We start from the raw sequence: 26483 nt of genomic DNA, 5'->3' as shown, positions 1-26483 counted from the left end.
AAGATTAGAGATGAAGGTAACTATGCTTTGATTTTGGGTTCTTAAATTAGGGTTTCTGTAGATCAACCAGATTTTTCGAATATCTAACTACAGTAACTCGAAGTTTCGAATGATTTCGGTCGAAATCATACACAAAATCTTTGTAAGTGATGTTTCGTTTCCTTAATCTGGAAAACCGACATATTTCGGCAATTTCAGCCGAAATATGTCGGTTTTTCATTCCTTGTTTAGGACTACAGGTCCAAAATAGTTATTTTCTTAGAGTGAATTTAATTTTTTTTTAGTCACTTATACTATCTAATCTTTGTCGACGTCCTTCAATAGAATGTGGTTCAAGTACATTATTCTCTATTGAAATCTCATTAGCTATTTAGACCCCAAACTTAATTGATACATGCATAATGTAATGTGTAGAAATTTTTTCATTTAGAGGTATCTCGCCCACAGGGCCGGCCCAAGTAGTTGGGAGACCGAAAACGAAGTAATTTTGGGCCTCTTGTGCACTAGCTATAAATAAATTGATTTTTTTGCCGTAACAAATAAGTTTGTACAAAAAGCATAAGTAATAAACATAAACCTGAACTATATTATGATTTCATAGACGATTTTTTTCGTCATATCTTGTTCAAATGATAACATAGCTAACCTGTCCAATATCTCTTGTGACATGGGGGAGTGACGGCACGACTTGATCAACTTTGGCTTAAAAAAACTTTTCTTAGTCGAAGTTAATGTCATTAGTATAGTTAATAAAATCTTGTAAGAAATTCAAACATTTGAAAATTTTAATTCTTTAGAATTAGAACTAATAAAACCAAACACTTCAATTATTTTATTATGACACTTGGTACAATTTGTCTCAAAACTGAGTTCCGCAAAAAATTAAATTCCATCAATATCAGATTGCATGTCATGATTCAAATAACTTTCGAGTTTGAGACAATAAAAGTTTCATCATTTGTAGTCCTGAATCTTTTCAAATCAAATAAAAACCCAAATTTTTCGATATAAAGAATTAGTTAACTTTGAAAGATTATTTCGTTGTCTGATTCATATCATTTGCGACATTAGTACCCTCATCAAATTGTTTCTTTCGATGAATAACACGCTATTGTTGGAATACATGCTCGATATCTGAGCCTCAACAATTTCTTTAGCAACTAAAATGACTAAAACAAACCCACCTTCTCTATAATCGTAAAAAATCTAATCAGTTCATGTAACGTAGTAATAGCAACATCAATTTGCATATCTTCATTTTGAAGAAGTTTGCTGACGAGATTCACTACTTTTAACAAATCAAAGCAAATACGTATACCAATAAAAATTCATAACTTTCTAAATCATTGATTACCAAGCTTAAGGCATGACCTTCGTTGTGGGATCTTTTGTAGTATATGCTAGTTAAACCAATTATTATTTCTGGAGCTTGATATCTAAGCGCTTTAACTGCTTCAGCATAACTTCCCCAACGAGTTTTGAAATGGTTTCCCTCTAACTAATAAATGATCCTTGCAACAAGTAAGACTATGACAACCACATCGTGTATAAAAACGTCTTAAATTTTCATCCAACAATCTTCGTTATACACCTTTGCATTTTCCTTTTATATTAAAACCATTATCATAACTTTATCCTCGTAAATCATATAAATCAAGTCGATATGTATTTAATACATCTTTTAGTTTATTGAAAAGTCCACCCAGATGTATCATTCACCTTAAACAATTCTATGAATTTTTTTCGATAGTAGTTGTAACATTTACACATTTCACGAGACAATTGCTTCTTATAACTTACATCCGGAGTACAATCAAGTATAATTGAGAAGTAATTTGCTTTCTTAATTTTTTGAATGATTATGTCTTTGGATTCTCTTAATAACGTGAGTATCAATTCATTTTGAATTTTGTGACTAAGATAATGCGAATATAATTTTACGCCTTAACCCGTCGAGCATGCTCTTTCATTATTGGATCATATTTGGCAATTCTTTGAATAAATTGGCAAAAGAGTCCATTGTTGCGCTCATATATCTTTTCTTTCTTCCAAGGAAAAATTAAATTATTACTAACAAGAGTTTTGCTTGTGTAGTTATCCTTAACAATACCTCATTCCAATGACCGCTCTCTTTGTTAATTTGATTGTGCATAGTTTTATTAACTGGTTGTATTATTTTTCTTTCGAACTGAATCCAAGCATTCATATTCTAATATGCTTAATGTTCGTCTCATGTTGTTTAAGTTTGACCGTGAGATTACCCGCTTCATTTGTTCCAACTTCGGCTAAAAAAGATGACATATGGTCTTACTTAAACAATTTGCAACAAAAGCAAAATACATTGTTCAATGTATTTGAATACACTTGCCACTTCCTATCTTATCCATCTCCATTAAATAAATGTCTAGTATGATATTTCGAAGAGAAGTGTCTTCTAAGAGCATCTATTGAAAAATCGTCTTTTCTCTTAAAACTCTTAAAATGTCCTTAATCACATTGTTTTCCAACTAACTAGATCACTAATATCTTCATTGATATTTTTGTTGTGTACTTTTTATCAATGTTTTTGTTGACAAGTTCTTCACTAACATTTTCGGTTTCATGTTTTTGTATGTTACTTGTGACAATCGGAAGAAAATGGAGAATCCTACTCTAATAGATTTTTGATTTTTGGTACATTTCCTTATAACATGCACCGCTGTCAAATACATTTCATTTGGGTTCTTCTCTAGACGCTACACCTTTTTCATCTAGGTGCCCCATCAGAGTCAAACTCTAGTCAATTTAATTTGACATGTTGTGCCCTAGGTATCTTTGACATGTTGTGCCCTCTACGTATTCGTCACTCAGACATGACAATCCAGTGCCAATAAAAAAAACGATTTGAGAAACTCCATTACTATTTACAAGCCACTCGAAATTATCTCAAAATCGATTATAAATCTTTTTTAAAGGTTCAACCACTTCAAATATCTTTCAAACACTTGATTAAAAGATAACAACATAAAAAACGATTAGGGATTCTAATCGATTTTAATAAGAAATGGAGGTCTTTTGAAGTATTTCTTCAGTCTCTTTCTTTAATGAACGAGCACAGATGATATTCTTCAAAAAATACGAAGTAATCTAAAAATTTTGATGAGATTTTTGTAAGAAAAACTAGAATGAAAATGGAAGACAGAGAAGAGGAAGAAAAAGTCAAGCAGTCCGGCTTTCACCTACTCCGTTCTTGCCTACCGAATTTGATCTAAAGCCATATAGTGCCAACAACCCTTGGTTAAAGTGGTAAGAGGTTTACTCTTCCACTTAAGAGGTCAACCACTCGAGGCACGCTAACAATTCACCTAAAGAATGGAAAAAAAGACCTAAAGGGGTATAAATGTCATTTCACGAGTAAAATTCTCCACAATCTCTGCGCGCCAAACACCTTATCCATGAGAACTTGGATCCACTGATCCTTCTTTCTCTCCCGCCAAAACAAAATGGCGACCTCCGTTAACAACCATCTCTTCTGCAACACCTTCAAATCCATCAACTCTAAACCTAAATATCGCTCTCATATCAATTCAATAGGTCGGAAACCGATTCAATGCGTCCAAACCGAAGAGAAACAACGAGTCATAGTCGTGAAAAACGGAAACGATTCTTTAGAAATCTGCCGAGTCTTGAACGGTATGTGGCAGACGAGTGGTGGTTGGGGTAGAATTGACAGAGAACAAGCCGTCGATGCTATGCTTCGATATGCCGATGCTGGTCTATCTACCTTTGACATGGCAGATCACTGTGAGTTCTCAACTCTTAAACCCTAACCCTAATTTTTCCTTCATCTTCTTCATTTCTGATTTCCCCCTTTAGAATGTCAAACGGATAAACAAAACAAACCCATAAAAGATCCAACTTAAAAAAGACAGTAAAGCCCCTTCTTTTACTTTAAATTCAGTGACAATTGTTTCTGAATTGAAGGGTAGTTTTGGTACTAAATATCTGAGGAACTAGTAGACCTTTAAAAGTAGAGACTTCCACTCATCCACGTAGCTGTGTTGGTCTTCTTGGTTCTGTTCTTTACTGATACAATGGCAGCTTTAGTTATTGGGTTATCCAATTTCAATACCTTCACATCAGTAGAGACCAAGACTAGAATGGGTCTCAACTCATTGAATTCTAATCGAGTACAAATCCGATGTGAGCGTACTGTCGAGAGTCGACGAGTCGCGGAGGTGAAGAATGGGAAGGATTCTTTAGAGATATGTAGAGTAGTTAATGGAATGTGGCAAACTAGTGGTGGATGGGGAAAAATCGAACGGAACAATGCTGTTGATGCAATGCTTCAATACGCTGATGCTGGATTCACCTCCTTCGACATGGCTGATATCTGTTAGAACTTGACCCTTAATTTGATTAACATATACCACCCTTTAGGCATTTACTTTTAGTTTTTTTTAATGAATTTGAATAATGGGGTCGAGTAGATGCTTCCGAATTTCGTGGAGTACATGAGATATGATGCAATCGCCTTATGATATTACTTGGTTTCTACTTTATTGCCTGTTATCATTCTTTTGTTTTGGATTCTTATACAGAATTTAATTATTAGTATTTGATTTGTTTCTGAAGATGGACCAGCAGAGGACCTTTACGGGATTTTCATCAATAGAGTTCGTCGAGAGCGCCCAGCTGAGTTTTTAGGTCAGATCAAAGGGTAAGCTTTTACTTAGCATTTCTTGCAAGTTCAAATTAAGGTTGGGTCAATAGGGTTCGTATCTCATCTTGCAATAGTATGGTTATTCACTTTCCTTGTTTTTGTACTGATTGACGTAATAAACCTTGATAGTAGAATACTATTAGCATTGTTGCTTACTTGCTTGAAGGGCTAGGTTTTACCACTTTTTCTTTATTTTATTACCAAGTAATCTTCTTCCGCCTATTTTCACATCTTCAAAGTTAATAAAGAAACTGTATATCATTTCTGTGCTTCTTTAGTTATGGTCAATCATTTTTCCCGTTGTGCAACAAGGTGTTTCTTTAATGTGTTAATTATGGGTGGTAGATGAATGAGACATGACATCAGAATCTGAGTTTGTAAGTCAAGTAGGAAACCACCGAGGATTGCAAATATAATGGAAAATACTCTTCCACTGAAGGAACTTCTGCCATTTATTTTTCTAAACTGATAAAAAATTTAGTTATGATTAAAGTGTATTTTATTAGCTATTATCAGATCAATTCTTCTTACTTATGGATTCTGTGATTCAGTCTTACCAAGTGGGTGCCACCTCCAGTTAAAATGACCAGTAGTTATGTGCGTGAGTGCATAAACGTCTCGCGGAAAAGAATGGATGTTGCTTCTCTGGATATGCTTCAGTTTCATTGGTACCTTCTCCCTTCATGTCTCTATTTGTTTGAATAAGACCACAGGTCCTATGTCCAATTGAGTGTAATCACACTCGTGAAGAATTTTATTTTTGAAGTTCCTCATATTTCTAGCATGCTATCTTCTTATGAGTGCGGGAAATGAGTTTCTAGTCATACTATGTAAATTTCCTTTCTGGATCTCTGAGACTGTTTATTTCACAGAAGAAAACCTCCAAAATACTTTTGATTTAACTTAATGAGGTGTACTTCACATGAAGATTTCACTTTCTAATGATCTTATTCGTTCCTCCTAATGGTTATTGCTTTATTTCGACTCAAAACAGGTGGGATTATTCCAATCCAGGCTACCTTGATGCACTAAAGCATCTTACTGATCTAAAAGAAGAAGGTAAGTTTGATTGTATTTCTTTCCCATTATTAAGATCTTAAAGCTACAACTTTTTATTGAATTTCACTTTTGGGGGAAGACGTGCAGGTAAAATTAAGACTGTGGCTTTGACAAACTTTGATACTGAAAGGTTACATACAATCGTGGAAAATGGGATTCCAGTTGTTAGCAATCAGGTATTCAGGTGTAACTGAACTACTTGGGTTCTCTTCGCATTGTTGATCTTCACATTTTTGGCAACTGAATTACTTTCTGACTTCTTTAGGTGCAACATTCTATTGTTGACATGCGTCCTCAGCAGAGAATGGCGGAACTTTGTCAACTTACTGGAGTTAAACTCATCACGTATGGAACTGTAATGGGTGGTTTATTGTCTGAGAAGTTCCTCGACACCAACTTAAACATACCTTTCGCCGGCCCTCCTCTAAATACTCCGTCTCTCCAAAAGTATAAAAGGGTACATCACTTCTTAACAACACATCTCTCCTTTTCTATCACAAACATAAATTTTTAAGTAAAGAGAATGTTACCTTGTTGATTATCCTCAATGGCGCAGATGGTAGACGCCTGGGGAGGATGGAGTCTATTTCAAGCTCTGCTTCAAACGTTAAAAAAGGTAGCTACTAAACATGGGGTATCAATACCGACTGTGGCTGTGAAATATGTATTGGACCAGGTAATCTTTCCACTTAGTTATCATCTTAAAGATTTGTTTGCCTCTCTCTAGATTGTGACTGTGGTTCGTTCTTATGGTTTGGTTTGCTTCGTTGCTGCAGCAAGCAGTAGCTGGTTCAATGGTAGGCGTCAGGCTTGGTCTTTCGGAACACATAAATGACGCAAATGCCGTCTTCTCTCTCACTCTTGACGAAGATGATATAAGCAGTATACAGGAAGTAACCAAGAAAGGGAAAGATCTACTCAAAGTGATTGGTGACTGTGGAGATGAATACAGACGAGCTTGAGAATTGTTCCTTTAGGTACTTTTTCTTCTTGTTTTTCGTCTTGAGGATTTACGCATTTGTATCTACATTGGCTACTAGCTTCTAGTCCTAGTTGGTAGTGCTCGTATTCTCAGGATGTGTACATTCACAAACAACATAGGCGAATTTACCTATTTGTATAATGACACATTATTGTGAAAGAATTATAAGTTTTAAAAGAAAGAGAAGCTAAAATATGTGTTTCTAATTGTGGATACAAGATTCAGGCTTAGTGAACTTTAAGAATTTCTTTATAAGCAAACAACTAGAGAATGTTTGGAAAAAAGTGGGTAGGAAGTAGGAAAGGAAGTGTAATTTTTTAGAGAAAATTTTGACTGAAAACCCAAAACATGGGCCCAAATCCTAAATAAAACTCAGCCTGTATTTATAACCCACTAAAAACCCAAAATTCAAAAATGTCTCTATATCAAACCCAAATACGAATCTCTAGGCAACATCCAACTCAAATACGTATCTCTAGGACCATCTCTATTTTCATAATCCCTTATATACCCTCCTATATATATTAACTACTCCTGATTCCCTCTCATTTTCATTCTCTCTCTATAAAACTCATCTTTTCCACACTTTCTCTCTCTAAAATTTCATCAGACAAATATTTTCTCTCTCTCCATTTTTTTGAGCTTCATATCTCTGTCTCGAAACAGACCCACATTCGTCTTCATCGTTTTTAAAGAGGCATTTATCATCTCTAAGTACTACTTTTCATATCTATTTTTCGGATCTTTCATTCTATCTAAACAACATATTTTATTGTTACTCTAACTACATTTTGATTCATGTTCTTAACTCGAATCATCCTTTCTATCTAATCATCCTCTTATACCTCATTCATTCTTATTTTTTTCAACTTTTTGATATATCATTTTTACATTTTTTATCTTATTCATCAATTTTTGATTATTGTTACCTTAACTACGTTTCAGATCTATTTCTTGGATCTATTTTTTGGAAAAGGATAGAGCAATATGGTTTCAGATATATTTTTTGGTTTCTCTCTCTAGAATTACGTTTTTAGCAGATCTTGATTTTTAACAAACAAAAGACCAGTGGTTTAAACACTTTTAAGTATGTTTTGAGCACAAGTAGTTATGTTTTCAGCACACAAGTTACAAATTTTCCACAACACTTTTAAACATAAAGTTATTCGTTGGGATCATTTTACGAAATGTTTGTTTTTTATCTTATACATTTTTAGATCTAAATAGATTTTTCACATGAATTTTTTTTTTTTTTTTGAATTGTTCAGCGTGTGTCTCGATTCACATGAATTTATGTCTGCGCTTATACCTATGTTGGTTTCAAAAGTAGTAGTTGGATAAGCATTTTGTAAAATGTTTTGGAATGGATGTTAGGTGTCTTGATTTTGTAAATAAGTTTAGTTCTGAATTAATTTTCATAGCACTTTTAAACATAAATTTATTTGTTGGGAACAAATTATTAAAATATTCATTTATTCTCAGTATTTTTGAACATTAAGGTATTCGTTGGGAGTAGTTGATTTTTTTTTTCAATATTTTTTAGATCTGGGATGATTTTCAAATAAAATTATGTCTACACTTACACCCATGTTGGTTGCAAAAGTAGTAGTTAGATAAACATTTTATAAAACTAGGGTATAACTCGTGCCCGTAGGGCACGGAGATTTTATTGGGTTTTCTGAAGAGAGAAGAGAAAAGATAAAGAGAGAATCGTGTGAATTTAAAGAGAGAAGATAGGGGAAAAGAGAGAGAGAGAAATAGTGTGAGATTTGTAGAAATGGGTAGTTATTTTGACTTTTACATTTTTATCTTTTAAAAACTCATAAAAAAAAGGTCATGATTTTTTTTAAAAAATTGGACGACTGAGATTTATAAATGAAAGTTATGACATGGCACAAAAATCTATATCATTTGTTATATAGATGTTTGTAGAAATGGGTAGTTATTTTGACTTTTACTATTTAGTTTGCAACTATCTCAGTTTGTTCGAAGCAAAATCAAATTTGCTATTATTATTTTCTTCAGTTTTGAAATAACTTTTATAGTAAAACATTTTACAAAATACTTATCTAACTACTACTTTTGCCTTCGACATAGGTATAAGTGCAGACATAACTTCCTTTGAACTTTATTCAAATCTAAAAATGTACAAGATAAAAAATAAACATTTTGTAAAATGTTTCCAACAAATAACTTTATGTTAAAAGTGTTGTGAAAAATTCATCATAACTAAAGTTATTTATATAATCAAGACACCCAACTTTTATACTAAAACATTTTACAAAATGTTTATCTAACTACTACTTTTGCCACTAACAGAGGTATAAGTGCAGACAAAAATTCATTCAAAATTATATTCAGATCTAAAAATGTAAAAGTAAAACATTTTGTAAAATGTTTTCAACAATTAACTCTATGTTTAAAAGTGTTATCAAAATTTTCTCAATACTAAAATTATTTACAAAATCAAGACACCTGATATCTATACTACAATATTTTACAAAATGTTCATGTAACTAGTAATTTTGCCACTAACATAGGTATAAGTGCAGTCATAAATTCATTTGAAATTTTATTCAGGTCTAAAAATTTAAAAGATAAAACATTTTCTAAAATGTTCCCAGCAAATAACTCTATGTGTAAAAGTGTTGTGAAAATTTTCTCATAACTTAAGTTATTTACAAAATCAAGACACCTAACATCTATACTAAAACATTTTGCAAAATGTTCATCCAACTATTACTTTTGCCACCAACATAGGTATAAGTGCAGGCATAAATTCTTTTGATAGTCTATTCAGATCTAAAAATGTGCAAGATAAAATATTTTGTAAAATGTCCCAACAAATAACTTTATGTTTAAAAGTGTTGAAAACTTTTCTCAGAATTAAAGTTATATACAAAATCAAGACACCTAACAGCTATATTAAAACATTTTACAAAATGCTCGTCCAACTTTGTAAAATTTTCTTAACATTTTGTACAATGTTCCCAACAAATAACTTTATGTTCAACCATTTCTTTTCAGACAAATGAAGAGAGAGAAAATCAAAAACTTACTTTTAAATGTCAGCTGGTTAATGATTGATTGTATTGTTGAGTTTATCTCGTTTTCCTGCAAAAAGAGAGACATTGAAAATGGCGGGGAAAGTGCTTTGGGATATAAGAGGGAAAGAAAAACACTAAATGCATCCATGAAAAATTTTCAACATTAAGAGCAACCATGAAATACTAAAACATTTTTAAATATATTGAGAACATCTGTACAAGAACTAATACCATTCACAAAAATACTAAAACATTTTAAAATGCATCCATGAAAAATTATCAACATTAAGAGCAACCATGAAATACTTAAACATTTTTAAATATATCAAGAACATTTGTACAAGAACTAATACCATTCGCAAAAATGCATCCAACCAGATTGGTTAAAACATTTTGAAAAATGATCACAACATATAAAACCCAATTTAGAGCAATTCAGAATATGCAAACAAATTTTCATCAATGCAGAAAAAAATTTTGATTTTCTATGACTCTTTCCATAATAACAGGGTCATCTTTTTGTGAAAATTAAGAGAGAGAAAGTCTGATTTTTGCCTTAATAACGGGGTCAGCTTTTTTATGATTTGAATGGGTGGGTGGTTGGCTTGTCTCGCCTTTTGTGAAAAGAGGGAAAGAAAAAAATGACCTGGATTTGTTTGAGGGATATAAGTGGATGTCATTTGTGCAAGGGGGGTAACATGGTATTTTCAACTTTTGGATTTTATTTCCAATATAATTCAAAGTTGGGCTTGATTTGTTATTTTTTAGAGGTGAGCTATTTGATTGTGGTTTTAGTCTGAAGTCACCGCTGGGGGTAGTACTTTTACTACAACTACCAATCCTTTAATGTGAGTCAAAGTAATTACCATACTTTTGGTTGGGTCACTCTTTAGCTGTAGACGCTTTGTTTGAGTTCTTGGCTTCAGCCAATTCACTTTGACCGCAAACGTCAGTAGGAACTCTTTCGTCGGATTGTCCAGACCGAGAGAGCAACCAAACTCTCGAAATTAAAATTTTGAGATGCTATAAATTTCATTACTGACATATCACTCTAAAGACTCAAATCACTCAAAATTAAACCAAACTTCAAGGTTTTTTAACCACTTCGAAAACTTCTCAAACACTAGGATTACAAATAAAACCATAAAAAAAGTAAGGGTTTTTTATCCAGTTTTAATAAAAAAAAATGGAGATCGTGGGAAGCCTTTCTTTGACCTCTCTCTTGAATGAAGGAACTAATAACTTTCAAAAGCACGAAGAAATCTAAGGCCATGTTTGGCGCGCGAGAATGGCGTGAGAATAGAATGTGATTTCCGGAAATCACATTCCAGATCATTGTTTGGCTTGCGGGAATAGTGTGGGCCCAGGAATGTGTTTCCTTAAAGAAGGGGTAATAGTAAACCCAGGGGGGAGGTGGGTTTGTGAATCCCATTCCCCCAAACCACATATATTAATATTTATTGACAAATATATCCTTAACTAAATATTGAATTACCAATTTTATTTTTTTGTAGGATTTGGTATTAATAAGTACTATTTATGTTTAGGAACAAAATTTAATTTTAGATAAATTTCTATTTAGGTTTACGAACAAAATTTTATTTTAGATAAACTATTATTAAGATATTTATTTATTATCTTTAAATGCTAACTCTTTGATGTATCGTGTTATTGCTTCATATCTACGAATTTGAAAAAATAATACTGATTTATAATATATAACAAAGTTGATGTGTATATTTTATGCTAAAAAAACGTTGATGTGTATTTCATGTAATTTAAGTAAGGGTAAAAGTGAACTTTTACAAATATTTGCATTCCTATTCCTATACGAACCAAACACCTAATGAGGAATATGTCAGGAATCAAATTCTCATTCCTGGTCAAACCAAACATCAACCTACAGTAATCTGATTCCCAGGAATCACCTTACGGGAATATTCCATTCCCGCGCGCCAAACATGGCCTAAAGGTTGTGGAAAAGATTGTGAAAACAAATAGAGGGGAAATAGCCAAAGAATACGCGGGGCGCCTATAAACAAATTAGTGAAGAAGTGGTGCCCATATGAATAGCGGGCGGTAAGAAAAAAAGGTGGGGCGCCTATATAGGCATCCAAATTGGTTTTGTTTATAGCTTAGGGTTTGTTTGATACATGTTAAAAGTGACTAAGAAAGTCGATTTTCGTAAGAAAATGGACTTTCCACTGTTTGATTGGACTGAATGGATGAGAAAAACCATTTCTTATGAGAAAAAAAAGTGGGTAAAGAGTCCTGAATATTTGCCCACTCTCCCTATGTGCAAACCATTTTCTCACTCACACTAAAAAAACTCACGCTTTTTCTCCTCCCGACATTGGCAGTTTCTAATTAGGGTTTTAAAGTTGGAGCAACAACAAGAACTTAATCTCACCCACACAAGAACAACTACAACAAATCAACACAAGTTTTTTTCGTTAATCGAGTTCAACAAATCTCATCCACGAATTTCGCCTAACGGATGAAACAAGTATAACTACATCAACAACAACAAATTTCGTTCTTCAATCAACACAAATTAATATAATGTTGAATGGCAACCACAATTGTGTTTGGTGTTCCTCCTCTTTTATTGTTTCCTACAAAACCTAACACCAAATCAATGAAGAACAGAAAACCTAAAGTAAATCCATTTTGGGGAAGAGAAGAATACAAAACCTAACTCTCTATAGATCTATCGATCTGAACTCCCTCTCTCCCAACCGAATTCTCCCTCTTTCTAACGATCTCTCCCTCTTTCCAACGATCTTTCCTCTCTCCAACGATTTCTCCCAGCCGATTTCTCCCTCTCTCTCTAACGATCTCTCTCTCTCTCCATCTCTGTTGATTGGGATTTGGGGTAGAGAAGATGATAGAGGGAAAAAATGATTAAGGCCCAACCTAAAAGTCCACTTATTATATCATTTTCTAAAGGCACCTTTATTTTCTAACATCCTTTCCAAACATTTGAAATTTGATTTTCACATTCAAATACTTGATTTTCACATTCAAATACTTGATTTTCTTACCCATTAGAAAAGGTTGGTTTTCTCATCCACATACTTTCTCACGTATCAAACAGACCCTTATTTGAAACTTCTCCACTTGGGAGGAATCCTATTTTTTTTTTTTTGAGTTGGAGGAATCCTATCTGATCGAGTATAATATTCCGTTGGGGTCAACAGTTGGTAGCCCAAGTGGTTCCAAGGTGTTGACATAAACTCCAGAAACCCCTGGAGGTCCCAGGTTCGAAACCCAGAGAAGGTGGAATCTTTGGTTATTTGAATGGGGATTATTAGGGTATAAATAATGTAGTGTAGTTGGGCTTTAGGCCTTTATCTAGTTGGGCTATAGGCCTTAAGAGCTTGAGTGGAGGCCAGGTCATGTTAGTGTTTGAGTGGGCGGGTAGCAAGCTTATCACATCTTTGATGTATTCAATGCCAATTGTACGACAATGTAATCGGTTTCCAAAAAAAAAAATTCCGTTGGGTTGAATTAACGAATCAGTAGAAAATTACGTGGGTGAAGTTGGGTGGAAATATCAAGGCCATAACATGGAAACCCTAGACTAGAGGCCCGGGGCATCAGGTGACTCTTCTCTATCCCCTCCCTCATCCTCTTTTATAAACCCTAACTTCTCATTTTTACTCCTTCGTTCTCATTCAAGCCGTGCGTTTCCTTCTTCAGATCTAAAAATCTCAAGGTAACTCTCTCTCTCTCTCTCTCTCTCTCTCTCTCTCTCTCTCTCTCTCTCTCTCTCTCTCTTCATATACTTACTCTATTCAGGTTTAGAAACTGAGAAAATTTATCTTCTTACTAGCTTTTAGCAGAAATGAAGATTATCGCCGCTTATTTGCTCGCCATTTTGGGAGGAAACACAAACCCAACCGCTGAGGATATCAAATCCATCCTTGCATCAGGTATCATCACTACCACCCCTTTTCTTCTTTTATGTTTACCCATCTTTCTTGCTTTAAAATTTCTGATATTAGATTGTTAATCTCATTTATAGACTAAAATTGGTATGTATAAAAGTTTTAGGGTTTTCTTTTACTTTTATTCATCTCTTGATACACTAGGGTTTTTTGGTTTCTCGTTCTTCTGTATTCATTCTGTTGTTGTTAAAGTTTGCACCTTTCTCTTGGATTGTGGTGCTTCTAAGTCTATTATCTTATATAGGTCGAGTTTCATTTCTTTAGTTGCATATCTTATTAGGGTTTTAATTAGAACAACAAAATGATGTGTATCCATGATTGTGATCTGTAGTGTTTGCCGTCTTTGCCTATTTTGGTTTTGGATTTTCTCTATTTTTCATAGTTTACTAGGTTACCCAATAAAACTATTTGTTGGGATTTATTGATTGAGTAATGATGGGTCATGGAGTTCAGCAATGATCATTTGTAGATAAAGTTCAATTGAGCAATTCTTAGAGATATGTTGAAATTTAAACGTTTGATTTTGTTTTTGCAGTTGGAGCTGAAGCTGATGATGAGAGAATTGCACTCCTACTTGCTGAAGTTAAGGGTAAGGATATCACAGAGCTTATTGCATCCGGAAGGGAGAAGTTAGCTTCAGTTCCTTCTGGTGGTGGTGGTGGTGCCATAGCAGTTTCCGCCTCTGGTGGTGGTGGTGCAGCACCAGCTGCAGCTGAGCAGAAGAAAGAAGAGAAGGTTGAAGAGAAAGAAGAGTCCGATGATGTAAGGATTGTTCTATGACTTCATGCATTTAACTTATCTGACTAAAATTACTCAAAAGATTCGATCTTGGTCTTAGTTTTCTAATGCGGAATTTTTATCTGGTTTCAGGACATGGGTTTCAGTCTCTTTGACTAAGCTATCAGGATGCTGTTTGGAAGATATGAAGTTTCGTCTCCTTTGGTTAAGTTCTACATATCAGTTATAAATCAGTGCTTGAAGACTGTTATTTAAATTTAGAAGTTTTTATGTTTGTTTTGCTAGTTTATTTCATCTGTTGTGGAACATGTAGGAGATAATTGAAAGTTTTGTTGGGTACAATACTAGCAAGTTTGTTCATGATTGATCTCTGTTTGTTTTTATTCAAGTTTTTCATCTCTGTTTGTTTTGTTTGTTTTTATGGTAATTTGAGTGACCACAGTTTGACAAGCTTGTGACTGAGGCCCAATCCTCGAGTTTATCGGTTGGACATTTGTGGAAAGTGGGACATACTATATATTGAAATACGTCAATCGGTTATGTAAGGTATAAGTCAGGCCGTTCATTATTGTTGGGATTTTGATAGAGATCACATCTGATGTTTAAATCTTAGACCCAAAATCTTGGGTGAGGGGTGAGCCCCTTGGGTGAGCCGTGAGCGTGCCCCACCGACACCAATTTTTCTTTATGCAGGATTGTACGCTAATTGACATTATCGAGGGCCCTGTAGTAAGAATTTTTCTTACTATTCCCTGCCACCACCACATTCTTTCTCTTTGCTCTCAAACTCACTTTGTGGTTCACTTTGTGGTCATCTTCTTTTCTATCGGTGCTCATATTTTAAGTTTGTGGTCATTCAATTCAGAAACAATTGGTGAGTGGAGATGACCCACTATTCTCCCAGCTCTCTCCCTCCTTTCAAGGAAAGGGCACCTCCAAACACTTTTCTTAGGCAAAGGGGAAGATTTTAGGTTGCCATCAGCATGGGGCTATGGTCGACACCCTCAACGCCACGAAACCCTCGATCGAGAATTCCCCTGGAAACCAAACCCTTTTCTTAGGTGAAGGGGGGAGACTTTAGGTTGCCATCGCCGTGGGGGCTACGGGCGACACCCCAAACACCATGAAACCCTCGATCGGAGGTTCGAAATTTCGAAGAGGATTCCACTGGAAACCATCTCAACGGGTTATTGGAGGATTCCACTGGAAACCACCTCAAAGGGTTATTGGGTTCCGTCTAAAATCTTTTCTTTGTTTGAGATGAAGGGGTTTTAGAAAGAGAAGAAACGAAGAGAAACGATATTGGCCACCTTTCTCCTGCATGAACAGAAGAAGAGGTAGTGGGGACATCCAAGATGTGGTAAATCTGATTTTCTCCCCACATCTTGGATACCCTGTAACCTGCACAAAATCACCAACCTTTTGTGAAAGATGGGTGTTATTCTCATATACTTTGTGCAGTACTTACTAATGACTCCAGGCGAGTTTGCATGTCATTTTTCAATTTTGGGTATTTACATCACTTGTACTTAGTTGGATCTCTTGATGACTTGAGTTGGTTTGAGGAAAATAATCAAATCGGCCAAAAGATCACATCTAGCTATGTAAAACTTGCTCTTCTTACTACAATATCACATTAGACGATGCAGTCAAGGTTATTGTCGTTTGGAATTTTGTAACTTAATGTATGTTAAAAAGGTTCTTCGTCAAGAAAATCTATCAATTGTTTAGCTTTTAGCTCTCTAGGTAAGGTTCGCATATATTTGCCCACGCTTTCACAAGTTTTGAAAAAGTAAGACATATTTGCCCATGTTTTCACACCTTTGGGGAAAACAACATATTTTGCACAAGCTTGCTTGCACAGGTTTGAAACGAAGGTTTAAGCTTAAAAAACATATCAGCATGTTCTTTTAACCAAAGCCAACACAATATGGGTAATCAGTCTAATTTCATGTGTTTAAAAACAATTAATAACTATCATAAACCCATTATGTAGAATTTTGTTGCATCTCTATAAGCAAATTACCTGTTTTTGTATCATGACTCAGGTTCATGTCTAATAATGACAATCAAAAACAAGAAATAATATCCCCTTTATTGAACACATATATCGTGTGATCTCGTTTCTCCCAATTCTTCCCAAATTTTGACTTCTCAAATCTGCAGTGCAAAAGTGATACCTTCTTTAGTTAGTTGATCCACATTCGCAACTAAAGGTTGAACCCTTGCAACTTTAGCTAATGCCTTGTTTTCTTCAGCTGTTCCGCCCTCAAGGAAAGCTCCAACTACCTTCCCTTCTTTGATCCAGTATGTACCAAACTTGGGTTTTGCTGATGCAGGATCATTATCCCCGAATAGTACGGTTTCTCCCACATTGTCTCCATAAAACTGCCATGATAGATCAAATGAACGAGAATAGAAATACGGGAGGTAGTCATATACTTCTGTCGTCTTGCCTTCTTCAGCTGCCTTGATAGCCTGGTTATAGACAACATCATATGTTAAAGCGTGAATCAAACTGGATATGAGATTCTGTAGTTCTTCTGAAGAGAAATAGAGTATGGCGAAGTTCTCATGAAAAGGAATTTCTTACCTTAACAGCTTGTTCTGCCGACTTCCTGGCGTGGTCCACATGCTCGACTCTCCTTATTTCATTGTATAATTTCAGTGGGAATGTGGCTACATCACCAACAGCATACACGTCTGGAACGCTTGTTTTGAAGAATGAATCAGTCTGCAGTTCAAAAGGAAGAGTTTAAAGCAGGAAAGTTTCAACTTCTGAAGTTTTGAGAGTCTGAGACAACAGCGTTAAAGAAGACTGTGTTAAATAAATGATAAAATAAGTTGGAAGTTTTTTATGGAAACACGTATAGGATGCACAGGTGAAGCTTGGTAGGTCCAATCTTGTTTCGTGGATGTAGACAAGTTATCAGTCTAGATTTCTCTTTTGTGTACTCCGGTTCATGAAACGGTGATGCAAAAATGTATCGGAAGTTGGAAGAAGTAAAAGTTCCAGGTGTCGGAGTTTAGGTGTATTTAAGTGTACCAAACTAAGATCGTTTCTAGTTGAAATATAAGAGGAGAAAAAATAGCAGGAGTTCCCTAAACAAGTCCAGAGAGTTTCAGGGATCCATGGAGCTTATGGGCAATTAAACACCCAGAGTTCAGCCTTCCACCACCTTACTACTTTGGAAGGCTTGCCCATTTGGACACACCTAGCTACTAAACTAATAACATCATAAAACTTAAGAACAATACCAAAACAGAGGTAGCAAGGAGAAATTTTGCTCAAACAATGAACGCTAACAATCAGTACGGAAAATTGTATGCTTGTAATAACTTATCATATCGTACCAAAGTATTCCAAACCAGAATATATTGAAATGAATCATTACACTGACCTTGATTCCACCTTTCTCTTCTTCAACCTGGCCCTTGAATAGTGTTGTTAGTGGTCTTCCACCAACACCAACGACTACAATGTCAGCATCCAGGACTCTTCCATCCTTCAATTTTACAGCCTTGACCTAGAAACAAGAAACATTTCTCATAAAACACTGTAAAAGGGTATTGGTTAATACTTTTAGTCTAAAGTGATTGGATGCTGGGTAACTACCTCTCCATTAGAATCAGAGTCAAACCCAACAGCAACAGTTCCCTTAACAATTTTGATTCCCTTGTTAGCATAATAGCCTTCATAGAAGGCGGCTATTTCAGATGTAAAAAGTCGAGGCACTGCAGTAAAATAGTGGTCAAGTCAATAACTTAAAATAACAAATTTACGTAAACGAGGAGAATCAAACATGTCCGACAGAAAAAAAAAACATCTATTTTAAGATACTCTAGGGAATACAGAAAGTTCTTCAATGGTTTGTCATAGTTTAATAACTTTCATACAAGCTTTAAGTTTTGGTTTTCATGCTCCGACTTCACTTATGAAGAAATAGTATGTCTAAATCGAGAACATAGTTCACAAGGCCTCTACATACACTGTCAGATTTTTAGCAAAGACTTTTGACATTTTGTTCTGGATATTGAGACATTTTGAAGACAAAAACTTAGCGACCAAACTTAGAGTTAGTGATTAATTGCAACTTACTGCACCATGGCTCCGGGTAGACCATAGTAACATCCAAATTGTTGATTTGCAGAACGGCTCCAAGCTCAAGTCCGATGTATCCTCCTCCAACAATTACAGCTTTTCCATTCTTCTTTGCCTTAATTGCCTCTATAAGCTTGTCAGCATCATCGATTTCTCTCAAATAATAGATGTTCTTAGCATCAGCTCCTTGAACTCCAAAATCAGTCAACCTAATGACCTGCAAAATAGTAAACAAGAAACTAACTATCCATGGGAGGAGAAGGAGAATGGTAAAATAAGAAAAATATTGTCAGGTGTCACTTGGACTATCTTTCTTTAAGAATATATATGATTCTATAGTAACTTCAAAGCGTAAAAATTCCATATATTTCACAGGAAAATGCATAAATATGATAATCTAGAGAGATTAAACTTACTGTGGAACCTGTTGCAATGACCAATACATCATACTTGAAGGTTTCTCCAGCTGCACTTGTTAGGGTCTTCGAAGCAAGATCAGCTTTCACTATTTCAGTGTTAAGGATCAATTCTATGCCTGCAAAGAACACATCGGTCAACGCTCATATTTACTTAGAAACAACATTTTGTACTAAACCGATGGGTTCTTCTGAAAAGACTAGACAAATAGTGAAACATGGAAGATGCCTGCTAAGTTGCAAGTGACAGAAAGTAACTGCGTCCTAGACTAAATAGCTTTACTTTCATCTCAAACAATAATTTGAATCCAGACATAATGAGAGCAAAAGGGCATCACCTTTCTCAGTGTACCACTCAGGAAGTAGCCTCTCGCCTCCACTCCCAACACAGACATGAAATCCTGGTAGTCTTGCAGGAGCTGCAAAATTAACCTTAATGTAAGTCACCTCAGCAAACACAGGAGGAACTTAGTGACTCATGAAACTTCACCAAATAGTAGCACAAAATAAATCAATATACCACATTGGAGTCAAATGGCACATACAAGTCGAATAGTGTCACTCGTTATTTTCATTAATACGTAAATAACAAGACTATCTATTCCCAGGTGCTAAATGAAAAGGATTCTTCCTCATTTAGAGAACTACAAGCACTTCTGGATAAGGAGTGCATCAAATTCTTGCAAAAACATAATGCCTATGAAGACCAAAATAAGGAAATACTAATAACTAGAGCTTACAGACTGAAGATGCCGTAAAGCTCAAAATTGAATTTAAATCAACTTTCTATGTTAATGAACAATATCAAGTTTTCATTAGAATCTTATGAAATGAAAAGAGCAATAATACTCTAAAAAGATGTTGTAACGAACAATGGCACGGTTTCTCTGAAATCTGTGTGATTCTCTAATAAGTAACTGCATAACTTACCCTCAGGGAAAAGGTATGCCTTGCTAAGAGCTGGACGCTCATAAGGAGCCACCTGAAAATGAACAAGAAAACTTATGTTACTTGCACAATGTCGAAACTCTCATATTAAGAAGACCTAGTTGTGGAAATTCCATCAACAAAAAACCAAATAAAACCCATATCTCTAAAGTTCTTTGTGGTACTATAAGAGTTTCACCGACAAGTTTACCTAATTGTATTTCACTCAAAAGGGTTAGTAATAACCCCATATTGTTGTCATCAACCCCACAACACGGTTATAAAATTAACACTATATCTCTAGAACTGTTGAAATTCCATTGTATACAGAGATGGATGAAATATGAACTACTGATTGAAATTTCCCCAAAATCAAAATTATAACTCTTGAACAAATTAAACTTTCTGTATTATACATAAAGCTAAGAACATCTAATTCCAATTCAAACATTCAAATCAAAACCTAATAAGGAAAGTTTTGAAATTATACCGCTTCCTTGGAAATCAGAGCAAGCTCACCAGGCTTAACTCCCTGTTTATCAAACTCTCTAGCTGCATATCCCTGTTAATTAAACCACACGCTTAATCAAACAATTAACAAAAACATGATAATCATAAACGAATTTAACAAAAACAACAAAAGATCAACTAATCTAGATCTGAAAATCAACTAAACCAAATGTAATCAGATCGAGTCAAATTGAAGATCAAAGAGAGATATAGACAGTTCTAGAGAGAGAGAGAGAGAGAGAGAGAGAGAGAAAGAGAGGTTACAGCAGAAACACCACCGCCGACGATCACGTACTTGAAATGCTTCTCTGCCATTGAAATAATCTTTCAAAGTTGGATTCAGATTATGGATCAAAATGAACGTTCTTGTTCCTATTTATTTTCTTTCTCAGTGTTAAAGAATAGGAAAGAAATCGAGGATTTATGGGAATTTATATGGCGGGCGAAACCTACCGTATTGGTTGATTCTAATGCTTTATTTTCAATACGTGGATACCTAATCCACCGTTCATCATTTGCTGACTCTGAATTTGCCACAATAGAATGAATTACTTAAAAAGATAGATAAAGATTGTAATTAGCCGTCAGATTAGACCATAAAGCTCTTGTTTTTCAATTTTTAAAATCGTTTGGTGGGAATTTGACCCCATGAGGAGCCATTACTAATGTGCACCCTAGGCCTATGATATTTTGTGTTCATATTTGGAAGTGGTGATTATTTGGTTTGGTATTTTGATTTGGAATGTAATTTGAGGCCATCACAAATTGTTATGGTGGGATCGGGGTAGGTTGATCTTTTTGTTTATAGAATACCTAACTGGTGCATTGGTTTATATGACTATCGCAAACTTATTTTTTATGATATCTAAATTACAAAACTTTCACGTCTGGGACTATCTTAAGATTCTCAATCTTTCGCTATTTTTTTGTTCTGGTTAACTGTAAAAACACATTTCATTTGGCAACGGAAGCATTCGACGACAATGATTTTTTTTTTTGTTGCAAACAAACAACGACAATAATTTCGGCTACAAGCAGCCTAAAGTCTGTCTTGGGAGTACATGGCAAGTGGGGTGGGTGCACAGTTGGAAAGACCAAACTCAAGCATCGTCTAATTAATAAATGGGAAGTTCTGCAAGGGCCCTCAATTAAACCAAAAAAGCGCCTCCTTTTAACATAAATCTCAGACGAAATTTGGATAGGAGGAATCGCCTTTAGTAATAACTAGACACATAAATTTGGCCGTAGGGGCGCCTAGAGCAATAGAAGGGGAGCGTCATAGAATTCCCCTACAACCTTATTATAATAAAATAACTCAGTTATTCATCGAAGAGATAAGTCTTACTTTCCTTTTTATTTGAAGTTTTATAAAAATTACATCTAACGGCAGATATAAAATCTACTTCATGTAAATCATCTCAAAACAAAAGGTTATTAGTGTCCATAATTATCTGTCTACCTTTCTCGTTTACCAATAATTGAGAGAAAAAGTGAGAGGCAGTTTAAACTCAATTTCAACTTTTTCGTAAACTTCTGCAAGATCTCCTCAAAATATTTATAAGAATATCTCAAAGTCCCTTAACTGGTTATATTATGTTTTTTTCATCTTCCAAATAAAAAAGTTGACTATCATCGTCTTCATCTACTTATGTGATCTATTGACGTTAACTAAAAGGGTTTTGTTGCATCTGTAGGACATGGTGGAAACCTACTTCCTGTACAAACCAAGAGTGCTTCGTGTTTTGGAGTGTTTATAGATAATTTGGGGGCGCTTATAAGAGCTTTATCTTTTTCGCTTTCTATGTCGTTGCTCTAGTGAAAATGAAGTTTAGGTCTAAGGTCCGAAAATAGGGGGAACTAGGCATATATCAACTCAGAAACCAATAAAGATTCTAAACACAAAATAAAATATGAAATGAGTCCAAAAATTTATTTTTTGGTGGGACCCAAGTCTGAAGTCATTATATATATGTTGTTGAAATCTAAGAAGATTTTATGACATTTTTTTTTATTTCTAACAACATACTTAGGTGTAACACGGATGGACTTTCTATTACTCTATAATCTTGTTTTCATAGAAAATGCATGTAAACTGATGTATATTTTTCTAGTATTTTATTGATTCTAACAACATAATATGCAAGACATCAGCCTCAACTTAGTTAGAGTAAGTGAACAAAATTTTGAAGATTTATCTAACATTTTATTGATTCCAACAACATACTTAGGTATAAAATGCTTTTTGAAGTACTGAGATCAGATTAACACAATTTGAATATCATTTATTTATTCTTACATATCATGTGTCTGGGTCATTTAGAGTTTTTTTTTTTTGATGAGAGGAGTCATTTAGAGTTGAGGAACAAACTTTTAAATATTTTTCAAGCATTTTGTTTATTCTAACATCACATATTATTGATAGGTGGATGATTTGGGGAAATAAGAAAATTATCCGGGGTAGGAAATTTTAAAGGGAAGATGTGAATTTTGACGAATTTTCCGGTGTGCAAAATTTTAAAGGGAAACAAATCATCTTCTTCTTCCTCATCTCTTACCACCAACTTCAGTCACCACATCTAACTCCGACCACCACGATTTTTTCTTTATCTTATTCCTTTTTTCTCCTTCCAATAAAAATACAATCTCCATTTATCTTTGTTCTCTCTACCCCTTCCTCTCCATTTGTCTCTCTACTCATCCCTCTTCTCTCAACCCCCCCCCCCCCCCTCTCGGTATTATGGTTTGGGGAAATCTGTAATCCAGATCCGACTAGTGGTTTGGGGTTCTCCCAAAATACGAATGGTTTGGGAGAAACTCAAACCACTACGCTGGTTGGGGGTTCCCGCAACCAGTCACTGGTTTGGGAACCCAAACCAGTGTCGTTTTCCGCCGAAAAACGGCTACAAGTAAGAGAAAGATAGAAGAGGAAGAGAGAAAAGGAGAGAAAAAAGAGAAAAACAATGGTGGTTGAAGGCAGTGGAATGAAGAGAAGAAAGATTATAAAAAATTTTGAAGGACATCGACGATAGTCATTTGCCAGCGACCATTGTCGGAGCGGATAAAAAATGGTGGTAGAGTTATATATGGAGAATAGAAAAGAAAGCAAAATTTTTTCACTCAAAATGGATCCCCTCTAACAATTAAAAAAAAATGAATCAACTAATTTGACCAATTTTTAAGAAAGTCTTTGCACTCCGGATACTTTTCTTTTTTTTCCAAAATCACCCACCTTATTTATAACATATTTTCTTATTTATTTATATCAGTCATACAATATTTTGAAAATTATTCTAGCATTTGAATACAATTACGTAGAGCATATTATCTGACTTACTTAGATTAGATAAACAAACTCAATATTTTTTTACCATTGTGTTAATTCTAACAACATAATTTTGTATAATTACTGACTTACTTATATTAGGTTAACCAATTTTTTACTATTTCTCTAGTCTTATTATACTTAAGTCTTTTAAATTTTTTGTGGATAGTTATCCAATCATTGAATGAATTTCAGTGAACAAAATTTTTCTGCCTCTTACTTTAAAAGGAAAACAGTTAAGCCAATTGCATGCGACCACATCCTCACCTACATAGGTCATGAGTTTGAGAGTGGGATTTATGCCTTCAGAGATGTTTTCATTGGTTTGGCGAAAGGATTGACTCATCATGCCTTCGTGATTTTATGTAATGAATTAGAACAATACTGGTAAAGTGCAAAAACTTTTATTAACATCTTTGTAGTATGTGTAGAATTTTTAACAAGCCATAAACATTATTGTGTAAATCCATAGTAAATTAGACTTTTTCCTTTCATAAACATATAGATACTTTAAAAAAAAATTCATGTTTTGAGCTTGAGAGACTTCAGGGTTCTGAAAAAAAAAAAATAGGGTTTGCAGTTGGTGTGAAAAAATCGTCTCATCAAGATATTTGTCAATGGATATCCGAATATTCGACATCCGATCCGCATCCGTGTTCGAATTTTAAAAAAATATCCGAAATTTCGGATATCGGATATCGGATATCGGATACGGATATTCCTTATCGGATATCTGCTTATCGGATATCGGATACAGATACACTAATATTCGATCTGATAAATATCTGTATCCGATAAGTAATATAAAAAAATAATAAAAATTTAAATTTATTCATAATGATATATAAAATGTATGGTTGAGATTTATCATTTAGATCTAATGGTTAAAAATTCAAAGGAAAAATTTGAAAATTTGTTAAAGTTTCGGATATCGGATATTATCCGATATCCGTTAATATTATCGGTCGGATATTGATTAATAATATCCGTCGGATGGATACGGATATTCGGATAGTTTATCGGATTCGGATATGCCGATATCCGATCTGATAAGCTACCGTTTACAGACCTACATCAAGATAGTGCCCCATGCACGATATCTATATAGTAAAAGAATGAATTTTTCTTAGATAAAGGTTACACAGTTATTAGTAGATACAAAAATATGCTACTAGTTCAACAAAAAAAAAAATAATAATAATATGCTACTAGAGTCTTTGATGCATTTAAAGGGCTTGATAAATATATGGTAACAACTTATAAAAACTTAAACTTAAGAACTTTGCTAGATGCTCTTAAACTTAAAATTTAGACATTTTCGTTATGTTTTATCATGATAATCTTGTTTTTCTGTTTACAATTATAATACCTTGTTGCTTTTAGTTTAGTGCTAGGAATTTTGTCAACATTTCTATGGTGTTTCTAGCAATTTTGTCAACATCTTTATAATATTTGTAGAATTTTGGACAAAACCTCAACATTATTTTGGTGTTTCTAGGAATTTGCCAACTAACCCTACAATAGACTAGAATTTTTTCCAATTTTTTTCTTAATTTTTCTCTTTTCTATCGGTACTTCAATCAAAACACCCATGTTAAGCCTTACTGACAAGTCCGTTTGCTACAAGCACAAAATATATAACATTAAAAATTGTCAAATGCTACAAATATAAAAGAAAGTTACAAAGATATCACAAAACTCTAACAAAAGTTTCAAATGCTGACCGCTATTACTAGGTTTTCTAACAGTTATATTTGCACCATACCCAATCTTCTTTGGTTTTCCTCTTCTTTACCTCGAGATTTGACCATATGCCCCTTTGCCGGTGTAATTTTTTTTCAAGGACTCATTCGCATTGCAGATGTGTGTGAAGCACGATCCTTCGCAGAATTTGAAGATCCTCCATCTACATTACTTTTGGCAAGAAGCTTTAATCTCACGGCCATTTTGTAAGAATCTGCAAAATGTTAGCCAAAAAACAAAGATAGTGTTTTAAATCTGCTAGATTCTATAACAAAAACCAAATAGATAAATTTCAAGTTGAGAATTAACCAAAATAATATAGAAGGGGGTTAGGTAACCAATTATTAGGTATTATTAGAATCTTCAAAATGCTAGACAAAAATCTAAAACATTATATTAAATTACAGATAATTGAGGGTTGAGTTTTCACCAAATTTGAGAATTTACCAGAATCTGTAAAATGCTAAAAAAAACACAAGATAGGGTTTCAAATCTGATAAATTCCATATTTAAAAACCTAATGTTAAGATTTCAAGTTTATGGTTTTGATCACAGGTTACAGAGAGTCATCAAAACTATAACATAAAAACCCCTGTAAACAAAAAAAACAACCATAACATAGTAAATAAGAAATAATCGTAAGCAAAATAGTGCCACAACTTATTCCTTTCACGTTTAGGTTTCGAAAAACAACCGATTTTGAAAATCTAGATTAGAGAGAAAGATAGAGAGACGTTGCTATCCAAAAAGTAAATAGAGAGTAGAGAGAGTAGTACCTAGATTAGAGAGATGGAGCTTTATCGTTTCGCCGACAACGATGAAGTGGAGATTAGAGAAGGAGATAGATGGAGAGGCAATGGATTTTTAGAGAGGGATAACTGTTTCACATGTCAATAAAGTGGAGAGTAGAAGTTTCAGTTTAAGCCTAGTGTAGAGGGAGAGATAGATATGTTAGGAAAAATAACCTAATTAACTTGTTCAGGAA

General features: G+C 34.3%; 3 protein-coding genes across 4 annotated transcripts; 2 read left to right on the top strand and 1 right to left on the bottom strand.

Moving 5' to 3' along the window:
* Positions 1–3275: 3275 nt before the first annotated feature.
* LOC147558503 (NAD(P)-linked oxidoreductase superfamily protein) lies at positions 3276–6936 on the top strand. 2 transcript variants are annotated; one of them, XM_086660187.1, is made up of 8 exons: positions 3276–3783; positions 4615–4699; positions 5254–5370; positions 5697–5761; positions 5849–5937; positions 6027–6218; positions 6318–6437; positions 6538–6936. In XM_086660187.1, exons 1-8 carry the CDS (start codon positions 3483–3485, stop codon positions 6721–6723), a joined length of 1155 nt encoding a protein of 384 aa, XP_086516313.1. In that variant the 5' UTR covers positions 3276–3482; the 3' UTR covers positions 6724–6936. The 2 variants fall into 2 exon arrangements, with proteins under 2 accessions (XP_086516313.1, XP_086516314.1); XM_086660188.1 differs by lacking the exon at positions 3276–3783 and adding an exon at positions 4038–4374.
* Positions 6937–13289: 6353 nt separating this feature from the next.
* Positions 13290–14845, top strand: LOC147558502 (large ribosomal subunit protein P2B-like). The gene is made up of 4 exons (XM_086660198.1): positions 13290–13508; positions 13626–13725; positions 14276–14502; positions 14611–14845. The coding sequence occupies exons 2-4, from the start codon at positions 13638–13640 to the stop codon at positions 14635–14637; spliced, it is 342 nt and encodes a 113-aa protein (XP_086516324.1). The 5' UTR covers positions 13290–13508; positions 13626–13637; the 3' UTR covers positions 14638–14845.
* Positions 14846–16469: 1624 nt separating this feature from the next.
* LOC147558501 (monodehydroascorbate reductase-like) lies at positions 16470–20970 on the bottom strand. Its single transcript, XM_086660197.1, has 10 exons — positions 20698–20970; positions 20414–20485; positions 19927–19978; positions 19335–19415; positions 18997–19115; positions 18578–18797; positions 18095–18213; positions 17880–18005; positions 17072–17212; positions 16470–16956 (listed from the first exon to the last, which is right to left on the bottom strand). Exons 1-10 carry the CDS (start codon positions 20746–20748, stop codon positions 16633–16635), a joined length of 1305 nt encoding a protein of 434 aa, XP_086516323.1. The 5' UTR covers positions 20749–20970; the 3' UTR covers positions 16470–16632.
* Positions 20971–26483: the final 5513 nt, after the last annotated feature.

This window comes from Eschscholzia californica, unplaced genomic scaffold (assembly GCF_041429995.1).
Source record: "Eschscholzia californica isolate CP2 unplaced genomic scaffold, dmEscCali1.0.p SCAF_2, whole genome shotgun sequence".
Classification (NCBI taxonomy): Eukaryota; Viridiplantae; Streptophyta; class Magnoliopsida; order Ranunculales; family Papaveraceae; genus Eschscholzia; species Eschscholzia californica.
This window is presented reverse-complemented; position numbering and strand designations above follow the sequence as displayed.

What these genes read in the sequence shown, in the direction of transcription:
- LOC147558501 (XM_086660197.1), bottom strand. Translation starts at nt 20,748, where the DNA reads ATGGCAGAGAAGCATTTCAAGTACGTGATCGTCGGCGGTGGTGTTTCT. An exon ending in GGCATACCTTTTCCCTGAGG is followed by an intron (nt 19,416 to 19,926) that starts GTAAGTTATGCA and finishes TTAATTTTGCAG; the next exon opens with CTCCTGCAAGACTACCAGGA. An exon ending in TCATTGCAACAGGTTCCACA is followed by an intron (nt 18,798 to 18,996) that starts GTAAGTTTAATC and finishes ACTATTTTGCAG; the next exon opens with GTCATTAGGTTGACTGATTT.
- LOC147558502 (XM_086660198.1), top strand. Translation starts at nt 13,638, where the DNA reads ATGAAGATTATCGCCGCTTATTTGCTCGCCATTTTGGGAGGAAACACA. An exon ending in CAAATCCATCCTTGCATCAG is followed by an intron (nt 13,726 to 14,275) that starts GTATCATCACTA and finishes TTGTTTTTGCAG; the next exon opens with TTGGAGCTGAAGCTGATGAT. An exon ending in AGAAAGAAGAGTCCGATGAT is followed by an intron (nt 14,503 to 14,610) that starts GTAAGGATTGTT and finishes ATCTGGTTTCAG; the next exon opens with GACATGGGTTTCAGTCTCTT.
- LOC147558503 (XM_086660187.1), top strand. Translation starts at nt 3,483, where the DNA reads ATGGCGACCTCCGTTAACAACCATCTCTTCTGCAACACCTTCAAATCC. An exon ending in CTTTGACATGGCAGATCACT is followed by an intron (nt 3,784 to 4,614) that starts GTGAGTTCTCAA and finishes TTGTTTCTGAAG; the next exon opens with ATGGACCAGCAGAGGACCTT. An exon ending in TGAAATATGTATTGGACCAG is followed by an intron (nt 6,438 to 6,537) that starts GTAATCTTTCCA and finishes TCGTTGCTGCAG; the next exon opens with CAAGCAGTAGCTGGTTCAAT.